Source organism: Chenopodium album, chromosome 10 (genome assembly GCF_948465745.1).
Source record: "Chenopodium album chromosome 10, dcCheAlbu1.1, whole genome shotgun sequence".
Classification (NCBI taxonomy): domain Eukaryota; kingdom Viridiplantae; phylum Streptophyta; class Magnoliopsida; order Caryophyllales; family Amaranthaceae; genus Chenopodium; species Chenopodium album.
This window is the reverse complement of record NC_137843.1, coordinates 897,787-908,839: the sequence shown is the minus strand read 5'-3', so window position 1 is coordinate 908,839 and position 11,053 is coordinate 897,787. Positions and strand designations below refer to the sequence as shown.

Genomic DNA, 11,053 nt, shown 5'->3' with positions numbered 1-11,053 from the left:
TTTTTTTTTTATTAATTATACCTGAGAATTTCTTAGTTGCTATTTCATGTTTCACAAGAAATTAACAAAATGAAACCCAACTTTCAAACACCATTTTCCAAATTTTTCTTGGAAACATTAGCCTCTGAATTACAAGGGCGTTGCTTGGCTATGAAGCGGTACACGATAACACCAACCCTCTTCCCATCAGAGGGATTATCGCGGTGAATCACATCCACTGCAAAAAACTTCCTAGCTTTCCTGAAGAATGCCGACTCTTTCTTCCACCTCTTAAGGTGCGCCATCAAAAATACCACCTCTCTTTCTGCTCCTACCATGAAGTACTTCAACGTATCCAACAGTGCCTCATAAAGGTGATCATGATACACTACATCAGACCCCAGGATAACATCATACTCCTTACCAACCACCTCCATTTGTTCCACATTCCCCCAGCTAAGCTGAGTGGCAACCACGGCCCCGCCATTGGCCGAGATAATCTCAGCATTGGCCAACACGTTGAACTCGAGGTTGGGGATCACATGAGGGAGGTCCGTGACAGTCACGTCTGCACCAAGGATTGCAGCTGCAGTTATTCCAACAAGGCCAGTCCCCGAGCCAAGCTCGAGGACACGGAGGCGGCGGTTAAGGTGGAAGGGGAGGTAGGAATGAAGGCGGTGTGTGTCGAGGAGAGAAAAAAGAGCGGTGGCAGCAGGCCATAGCTGGAAGGATAATCCCTCTGAGGGAAGCTGTCGGCTAACGACGTCGGTGTTGAGGGAGTTGAGGCGGTGTCGCCGGAAATGTGGGCCAGTGGTGTCGGTGGGATTGGTAGGATGAGAAAGGAGAGATTTGAGAGGGTGAGTTTCTTCATCAGAAGAACTAAGTTGGGTTTGAGTTTGAGAAGTTGACATTAGAAGTGCATAAAAGAGGAAGTGTAGCCGCCTTCAGTTTGTGTTAGTGAATGTCATTGTCTGAAAAATAGTGAAATGAGTAGATTTTCCTCAAATAGTAGGTTGTAGTACATAGCTGTTCTAGGGTTGCCTCTTCCCTTCCTTTTCTGTTTATGGAATGGAAGCTTCCAAAATTAATTAAATAAGGAATTGATTAGTGGTTGAAATTGGGACTATTATGGAAGTAATAAGTGTGCAAATTTTATCTTATCTAATCCTTTTGTCTCAAACTAGTTACAACATCAAAAATATTTTCTTAAAAAAAAAAAAATTATTTTTTACTACGTATTATTTGAAGTATTCCAATTAAGTACAACGTAGTATCAAATTTAAGGTACAAATTAAGCTCGAGAGCTCACATGGGTGCTTTCATTTGCCTCAAATTTATAAATTAAGCATTTTATGATGCTGGAATGCATTCTCTAGTCATTAATTGAATTTTCAAAACAAATTCTAGAAAATTTTTGAAAATGGTCATATTTCATGCTTTCATTTTAACCTTTGGTCAACATATTTGGAATCATTAAGAATATTATACGATGTGTTTTTCATGGACCCCATGAATCCATGATACTTAGGATGGCCACTTGGGTAAGGTGAGAGTCTGAAGGATGGATGTGGATGTTTAAGCAAAAATACCCTTTCTACTCTGGATAGGCATCCCCTATCTATACACCACCATGCATTCTGATTGAGTTGTTCAAGCTGGAAGTAAGCAAAGCCTTGTAACTTTACAAAAATAAAAATTACATCACAGCAGGATATTGGAGCCTAATGAGTGATGACTATTACTGTATTAATAATCAGTAATCACCCATTAAATGCCTCCGGATTCCAGAGAGTAAACCCATTAAATGTGACAAAACAATTCAAAAATTCCTGAGGCGGTACTGCAGTAAGTTGAACAAGGAAAGAGCCCTACTTAAAATAGCAAGTTGCAATACTTCAGGTCTAATTGGTATTCATAATACAAAAATCTGAACATAGTCAGACAGCACCCACGTTTAGTGGTAGCATTGATATTGTATAATTTTTGGCATCATCAAAGCTAATTGCGGCGCCTACAGCATCACCTTCAACTTCTGAGACATGCTTTTCCACCTCTGAACCACTTATTCATTCCACCATCTTGTACCTGTAATTGTAAGATGTCATTTCTTAGATCTCTAATCAAATCCAGATGGTATATAGATCCAAATGGTATATAGTATATATACTAAAACAGCAATCAATCAATCAATCAATCAATCAATCAAAGCCTTAATCCCAAAAGTGGGGTCGGCTAACAGCAGAAGAAGAAAATCCTTAAAAGGAATGAAAAGGATTTAATTTGTGATTTTTTAAAGCTAAACTGAAACCATCGAATGACCGTGTGTGAACTTATGAAATGATGTTGGGTCTTAAAAATGAATACATACAGACACACATGCACACCCATACAAACACAAATGCAAAAGATCACAATTGCTTTAAGCATACTGTTTGACTTATCTAGACTCTATATTAAATGATGTCTTTATTCCAAAGTATAATTGAACTATAAGCATGCTATTTGATACAGAGTATTGAGTGTATTGCATATACTATCAGCTGATGTTTTGTTCCATACCTAAAGTTGAGTTACTTCAGATTTAGGGCTTGTAACTCAACTTTAGGGCTTGTTGATTCTCTACTTGACTACAACATGCTGGTGCTTAGGCATTTGGCACAATGGGCACCCAAAATTTAACATTCTAAACAAGAGTATGACCCCAAGGATCACACCCCACGCACTAAGTTCATTTTTTGAAAAAGTTTCCAAAATTGGCCCCGAAATCATGGATTATTATAGCCTTCAATTTTGTACAATTTTGGACTTTTTTATACCCAAAAAAAAAATTGTCGAGATGCAGTAGACCCAAATACACTCTGGATGTCCATTTAGGTGGGTGGAACTATTCAATTTGCATTTAAACGGTCAATTTACCCGTTTACAACTTACACCTATTTCATTAACTCAAGGCCACCCGAAACATTTATGACAACATATAATGATCCTATATGGTTCTAAACGTCATTATATGACCCCATAATGTATCCCCTAGTATCTCGTGGTTTTTTGACACCGGGTCCCAAAACCTCTGAAATTGCTTTGATTTTGTGTATTATAGCACTGTTTTGGACAATTTAGGACTTTTTCGAGACCGGAAAAGAAAGAGGATGAGGTATTTCTCATGGACCCCACAACACCCCGGGAGGCCATTTAAGTGGTTGGAAACCCCCTCTTTGCCTTAAAACAGTAAGTATGGCTGTTTTGGTACACACCTCTTGTATTGAGTATTGACTATAGGCTTCCTCGGGGCCTTCATGTATCCGACTAATGGTTGTCTATGGGCCTAAACAACATTATATGACCTAAGGATGCATCCCATATTATTCTGTGAATTTTTTACACCGGGTCCCAAAATCTCCTAAAGTACTCTGATTTCGTGTATATAGCCTTCAAATTTGGCTTCCGTAGATCATTTTTTCCACCCGACAAGATTATGCACCTAGGTAATTCCTGGGGTTCTCGAAGGTCCTTGAGAGTCCTACTTAGTGCCCAGAACCATCTTACTCTGATCATGTCTAAAGGCAAAGACGACATCTTGTAATTGCAGGTTTTCAATCAACACCCTAAAATTTCTAAGAGCCATTAACAATAATAAAGGATTCCAGGAGTGAATCAGAATACCAGTCAGAGCGGTGAAATATGCTCAATTTTTGGGGTTGCCATTATAAAATGCAGTAAAGTATGATATCCCAAGGGGTAAGGCTACGAACATCAACCCCTCTTTATGGTGGCCAAGGTGAGAACTTCTTTAAGAGGCATTACAGCTGATTGCTACACAAAATACTTTTAACATAATCATTGCATTTAGCACAATACTCTCTATACCTATATAAAAGCCCCATATCTCTTGGGCACTAGATTTAAGGAAAATCCAGTAAAAATTCCATCTTGCTAAGCTGCTAGATAAAAATTGCTACCTACTAGTGCAACTACAATAGCTAACTAAATACTGTTATTAGTTTATTACTAGTGTGCAACCAAGAAATTTACAATCTAAACAGAAACAGAAACTGCAACTAGATGGAGTTCATTGATAGACAAAATTATCACAGCTCATTTCAAACCTAGCTGAATCTAGAGAAATATTACTGGGCTATCCCCCCTAAAATATGTCTACAAAATCAATATTATCTATGGTGCAACGCCAGCATCAAATTCAGTAATTCACAATCCCTAAGCAACAAACTGAACGCATTAATGAGCAAAGAAACCCAAAAACAGCTTCATGCTACAGAGTAGGGGGCACAAAGATCATAGAGAAGTAACAACTAAAAGTCAAAACAAAAAAAGAGCAAACAAACTCCCACAAAATTCAACAAAAGTACTTGAGCATAAGATGAGCTTACAAATTTTGGAAACTTCAGCTGCGGTTAAGACGTGTGGACCAATCGTAGTTCATCACAATCTTCCCTTCTTCCAGTTTGTCACTTGCTAATATATATGTGAGTGGTGCACGATCAACCATGTGCACATTCTTGGATGACTTTCCAGAAGACTTATCATTCTGAGCTGCTTTGGCAAGCCCCACAGGCTCCTCATTGACAAAACTCAACCAAGGTACAGCTGCTTTACGCTTGAGCTTATGATCCCAAAGACTACTGTCTTTCCTCCACCTTTGGACATCAAAAACTGAAAACTCCTTCTCACCTTCACCAACTGCCTCTCCTGTCTTACGAGAAAAGATAGCTGGCTTTGCCCCGGCTACAGCTGCTCGTGGGATATTAGTTAAAGACTCTCCCTTTGCACGCGTAGATGCAAAGGCAGAAACAAATACATCCTTAACACTACTTATTTTCCTCCCATCCTCCTTATAGCCTACATTACCGCGTAACAGTCCAGGAGCCAGGCACGCTAACGGAAACTGACCAGCTACCGTTGTTGTGATAGGTTCAATAACCTTTTTCGGAGGAGTAAAATCTTTATCACCATTCCTTTGATTGGCTGGATGCACCCCCTCAATCCATCTCACTAAAGCAAGCCTAGAGGAGCGATTAGGATCATAATCAATCCGCTCTACAACACCCATTGAAGAAGTACTCCTCTTCAAATCGATTTTTCGCTGCAATCGCTTTGCCCCACCCCCTCGATGGTAAATTGTAATACGCCCCGCAGAATTACGCCCTTATTAAATCAAAGTACCCACAATAAATTTCAACATAACCTCACCAGTCAATCATTAATACTACTGTATGGTTAATCAAACAAATTTGCAAGATTAGCTTAAATTTCTTTAATTTTTTCAAGAGAGTAAATTGAGGGAAGATTACAGTACTGAGGAGGATTAATACTACTGCACAACAGAAAGTGCAGTAAACTAAAAATTCAGCATTTTATCTTTATTTTTATGAGAAAAGCCCAAATCATTATAACATGAAACTAACATTTAATCAATTATTATACGAGACATTAAATAAGGTTCTTCAACCAAAATTAAAAATGTAAAACCCGCATAAATCAATGGAAATGGGAAGTAAATTACCAGCTGTAGATCCTCCATTGGATGTTAATAGCTTCTTGAAGGGCTTCGTTACATTGTTCCACTTCATGATTTCTCACTTAATTTTAATCTAAACAATTTAAAATATTTAGGGTTTAAATAAAATGATGAATTTGCAACTTCAAACAAATGAAATCGATGATATGCAGGAGAAGAGGGAAAGAGAAGAACCTCTGGGAGAAAAACCCCTTCAATTGACGACGACACTACTAAACGCACCGTAATGCACTCTATTTTTTCTCTGTATATTGATTTAATCCACATTTTTGGTCCAGCCCATTATCAGAAGGCCGGTACCAATTTCGGCTCATTTGATCGAACTCGTGTCAATTTAGGTGTTCGGGTCAGGTTCGATGAAGTCGAGTCTAGTTGAATACGTCTATTTTAAATATTGAGATAGATAAAATTATTGTGCCCAAATAAGTTCATATTTGAATTTTATATTTTTCGAATCAGTTTCTAGTCAAGTCAGTCGGGTAGATTTTTGAGTTTTGACCCATCTAGTCGTAGATTAAATGTCAAAAAAACCTAAATAAATCAACCTATGTGGCTATGTGTCGAGGTTGTATAAATATTTTGCTTGTATCGGTTACTCGATTAAAAATTTTGGCTTCTTTGCTAGTACTCCCTCCGTTTTTTTTTATTTGCATCACTTTGTATTGCACAAAGTTTTAGGAGAGTAATATAATATTGTGAGTGGGTGAATAAATTATTATAGTAAAAGTAAGAAGGGGACCATGAAAGAGAAAGTATGTGAGAAATGATAGATATTTTATTATTTTAGTGGGGACTATGGAAGAGAAAGAAATGATAAAATAAGTTGAGTGAAATTTAAAGTAAGAGAGAGAAATAATAAAATATAGTATAAAGTTACCAAATATAGAAGTGATGCATTTAAAAAAAAACACCCTAAAAAGAAAAGTGATGCAAATAATAAAAAAAAAAAACGAAGGGAGTACTCAACCATATCAATGTCATTATGTGAATAAGAGTTACTTGTCCGAGCTCTAGAGTCTTACCAAGTGAGTTAAACCTTAATTAGTAATTCGTTTGTCTTTTAACTTACTTTAGTGAAATCCTCTCCAACTATACGTATAGCCTTATAAATTGTGGCTCTCTCAAGTACTCAACAATGAACAACGTGTAGGGGTACTAAATACAAATTGGTCGTATAAATGTATAACATACAGGAAAGAGCCGAGTTTAGAGAAGAAGTAGATCAAATCAAATCATAATTTGGAGTTTCACTTTAAAATCAAAAAATGATAAAGGCGGTGATAGTGATGAACACTCAGGGAAAACCTCGCCTCACAAAATTCTACGATTCTAAGGTATTTTTCCATCTTCCTTAATCATCTGCTTCGCATCATTCATTTTCCACAGAAATCAAATTGATTATATATCATCAAATTGATGTTATCTGCAAATTAATTTTGCCATTTTTTTCTCAAAGCCTCCAGATAAACAGCAGGAGCTGATTCGTACTCTCTACTCAGGTTCTCTTCTCTCTCTAATTCCTCTCATTTTCATAATCAATTGTAATAGATTTTACTTTGAAATCGACGAATTTGTAATTTCTGGTAATTATTTGATGTAGTATTGTGCAACAGGCCTGATAATGTCAGCAATTTCGTCAATGTTGATTCCATTTTTGGTCCGGTATGTGTTTAATTATCTCCGCTGCTTCAATTTTGCATTAATAAATTTGCAAATTTCTTGATCTTTGATGTTCTGTTGTTCATCTTTGATCATTAATTTAGTGTTAATTTCTTCGTTGTCGTTTTTTTTAGTGAAATTTGATCTATCCAGTCTTAATCTATGGATTTAACCATCAAACCTATGTTTCTGTGTTAATTGACCTAAATTAATGTTTCTATGCTGCCGATTTTTTGTTATCTTCGTATGTATTTTTAGTTTTATTGTTGTAACACTTGTTAGAGCTTCTTTTTCGGAGTCGCGGTTTCAGTCTTCGACTCTTGCGTATAGTTCTTATAAGAATAATGTGTAGAATTTGTTGACTTCGCTGCATCTCTGCTGACTTCGCTTGAGCTCCAGTGCTAGGATGTGTGCAATATATATATATAGAGAAAAGGATTAAGTCTATACTATTGGAGTATTGGTAGAATATAAGAAGGTGAGATTGCTTAATAAGTTAGATAATAATCTTAGCACAGTAACGAGACAGGAATTACCTTTCAAGTTGCGTTAAAGATCATTCGATCATGCTCTTAACATAACATAGTTTGACTTCTCCTAAATATTAACCCTTGCTGATGTACCGTCAAGGTTGCTTGAATCTGTTGTATTGTTTTGTGAAGCTTGTGTTGCATACGCTGTATTCATCAACTCCTTTCTTAAGCTGAAGGATTCAAAAACCAATCCTAGTATGGATGAAAGGATCATTTTAGTCGGACCTTATAGGAAGATATATCAGCTGAATTGAGTCCATGTATTATGGAACAAATGTTAATGTGCAGGGATTTGGCTATGCACCAGGCACATTGATTGCCTCAATGAAGTGTGACTGGTTTCAACTATTAACGCACCATACAATCTCTGAAGCAACTTTAGACTTGGCTCTATAATAACCTCTGATCTAGAGACTAGTGATGACTATGAGATAGTAGTTGTTTTATTGAAATTCCTATCGATTGGAGATTTGCCCAACATAACTAATTGGTATCTGAACACTTTAACCCAGTCAAATTCATTGTATACTTGCAGAGTAAATTCATTCAAGCCATTGAGCAGAATTTCTAGACCAATGGTGCCTCTAATGTATCCAAGAACTTGACATTTAGCTTGCAGATATTGTTCTGTAGGAGATTATGTATCGACTTGAGAGTTTGAATTCAGTAAGGAGACTAAGGATAGTTGATGTTTGACAGGAATTCCATTTTGCATACCATACTTATGTTATAATGCGGATCAGTGGCGGAGCCACATTAAAACATGGGGGGACAGCTGTCTCCCCATTTTCTATATATATATATATATATATATATTTTTGCTTTAAAACAATTATGTAATAATGTACGAAGTATAAATAAATTACCCATGCAGTTAATGACGCAAAGAAGAAAATGGTTTGATGGTTGAGTTGGGAATAATGTTTACTCTTGATTCTAGGTTCGAATCCTATATCTAACGCTTGCACAGTTTTTTTTTCTTAATCCTACTTTTATTGTTTTAAGTTGTGTTTATTTTTTTCGAATGTACTCCAAATCCCTCCATATATATTTATCATCAAATTGTTTAAAGACTAATTATTTAACATTATGATAAGGTAATAGATTTTTATTTATCAATTATTGGATTACATAACTTGGAATTGGTGTTTACAAACAAACATTTATTCATTTGTCGGATAATTTTCTTAAAATACGATGAACATTTTTACTCCTCTTTTGCCATGTAGGAATACTTGTTGTATACGATTTCAAATAAATATTAAACAATTTCTGTGATTTTTCTTTTTCCTTGAGATTTTTGTCGAAACATTAAACCTCCGAAATTTGTCCCCCCGGATTAGAAATCCTGGCTCCGCCACTGATGCGGATCAGAAATACTCCCTGCGGCACAAGATTAGTAATTATTCAGCCCATTCTTTGAAAGTTCTTCGGAAAATATATATTGAGTGATAATGTAACCAGAAGAAGATGGCGTAGATCTTTTGATGTCACCAATATATATGGCTTAACTTTTGATGTCACCGCTCTACTTCTTAAGGTACAGAGAGTAGTAACTGGGTGACAGTGTTAGACTATAACCTTTTATCTTCAGAGCTGCAGTATGTTTCGCCAACTGCTATCTACTAGCTTGTATACACCCAATGAAAGCCTTCAACTGGCTGCAACTTTGTAATTTGGGTCTTTGGAAATAAGACTGCCACATGTAAGAGTTCTATGCAAAATTTGCATTCTCCTTCTCCTGGACTTCATAAATCTATAAGCCTCAGAAATTTTCTTTGTACACATGTGATATCTACCCCCCCCACCACCACCCCTTCTCCTGGACTTCATAAATCTATAAGCCCCAGAAATTTCTTTGTACACATGTGATATCTACCCCCCCCCCCCCCCCCCTGTAATTCACCTAAACCATATACATTCCTTTCTAGTCTTGAACTATCTAATTTGTGTTTGATGCATTGGCACATAACATTATTGCTCCATTATTATCCTTTAATCTGATGCTTTCTCATTTGCAGGATTCTCGACTTGTATACAAGCATTATGCAACCCTTTACTTTGTATTTGTGTATGACAGTGCTGAAAATGAGCTAGCAATGCTAGATTTAATACAAGGTATGTTTTTCCCTCCCTAGTGACAAAATAAAACTTCATTCCCCTTGAATCTTGATCCCTTTTTTCATTTTGAACTTTCCTTGGAGCTATTTTTTATTATTAATGTCATGCTCTAAGAGTTCTGTGCATGTTTGCTGCATTTTAGCCAATACTCAATTTGAAATTTCCTTGCCATTCCATATTTTTCTTTCTATCAACGTCTCTCTTTCAATTCACTTGCTATATTGAAACTTGGTATTGTCTTACAGTTTTTGTTGAAACTTTGGACAAATGCTTCAAGAATGTCTGTGAGCTTGACATAGTGTTCAATTATGGCAAGGTAGTACTAATCTGTGTAATACCTAATTTACAGTTTTGTTGATAATTCAATCTCTTTTGCACTGTTAATTATCTGGAGCTATTGTTACTATCATTCTGTCAATGTATTCTTTTGCTTTAAACCAGTTGTTTACTCCATATTAAAGCAAATCAAAGTAATGGTAAATTTGCAGTCTATTTTTATTTATTTATTTACTTCGTATTTTTTACGGTAAGATACAGGGTGGACACCCCACCCTATCACAGGAATGGGGGGGATTGGATGAGGAATCGAACCCCCATCACTTGGGGGGTAGATGGAGGGACTAAATTTGCAGTCTATTGTTGAATACTCCGTATTGTTTATGTTGTTTTTGAGTCTCTCTGATAATTTTCATAAACTAGGTTGCATAGCAAAAGACATCCTATAGTGTGGCACTGATTCATGTTCTTACCTTTGACTTTGCAGCTTCATACTATTGTAGATGAGATTATTTTTGGAGGCCAAGTATTAGAAACTAACTCTGCAGAGGTTATCCGAGCTGTTGAAGAAATTTCAAGGTAGGCTACACACACGGCATACCCCTTGCTTCCACACCTCCTATATAAAGGAAAATAGAAAGATCGCTCATCTATTTTGAAATGAAATATAGGTTAACTGATCTGCTGCATCAATGCAGGTTAGAAGCATCTTCTACCATCAACAGTTTTGTCCCAAAGTCAGTTTCTACCTGGCGGAGGTGAAAGTGTGAGCTTCTGATGATTTAGCAAATCTACTTTATTCAATGTCCAAGTTCTAACAGAACGTTAATGTTGTGCCACCCTGACTGAAAGTGATAACTTGTTATGTGGCCTCTTTGCCAGTGGACTCTCTCTTCGAGATGTTTAACAAGTGCTTAATAGTGTTATTACTTGTTTTATTTTGTGGTTG

At 36.5% G+C, this 11,053-nt stretch overlaps 3 protein-coding genes across 4 annotated transcripts; 1 reads left to right on the top strand and 2 right to left on the bottom strand.

Annotated features, from left to right (window-relative positions):
* Position 1: 1 nt before the first annotated feature.
* LOC145561839 (uncharacterized) lies at positions 2–941 on the bottom strand. Its single transcript, XM_081621959.1, has one exon. The coding sequence runs from the start codon at positions 888–890 to the stop codon at positions 84–86; it is 807 nt and encodes a 268-aa protein (XP_081478085.1). The 5' UTR covers positions 891–941; the 3' UTR covers positions 2–83.
* Positions 942–1,659: 718 nt separating this feature from the next.
* On the bottom strand, positions 1,660–5,758 carry LOC145563018 (large ribosomal subunit protein uL2mz, N-terminal part-like). 2 transcript variants are annotated; one of them, XM_081623426.1, is made up of 4 exons: positions 5,690–5,758; positions 5,501–5,588; positions 4,368–5,142; positions 1,660–2,064 (listed from the first exon to the last, which is right to left on the bottom strand). In XM_081623426.1, exons 2-3 carry the CDS (start codon positions 5,565–5,567, stop codon positions 4,382–4,384), a joined length of 828 nt encoding a protein of 275 aa, XP_081479552.1. In that variant the 5' UTR covers positions 5,568–5,588; positions 5,690–5,758; the 3' UTR covers positions 1,660–2,064; positions 4,368–4,381. The 2 variants fall into 2 exon arrangements, with proteins under 2 accessions (XP_081479552.1, XP_081479553.1); XM_081623427.1 differs by lacking the exon at positions 5,690–5,758 and having other exon boundaries at positions 5,501–5,683.
* An 878-nt stretch (positions 5,759–6,636) lies between these two features.
* On the top strand, positions 6,637–11,042 carry LOC145561837 (AP-3 complex subunit sigma-like). The gene is made up of 7 exons (XM_081621957.1): positions 6,637–6,849; positions 6,972–7,014; positions 7,116–7,177; positions 9,729–9,825; positions 10,074–10,144; positions 10,592–10,683; positions 10,803–11,042. Exons 1-7 carry the CDS (start codon positions 6,781–6,783, stop codon positions 10,864–10,866), a joined length of 498 nt encoding a protein of 165 aa, XP_081478083.1. The 5' UTR covers positions 6,637–6,780; the 3' UTR covers positions 10,867–11,042.
* The last annotated feature ends 11 nt before the right edge of the window (positions 11,043–11,053 follow it).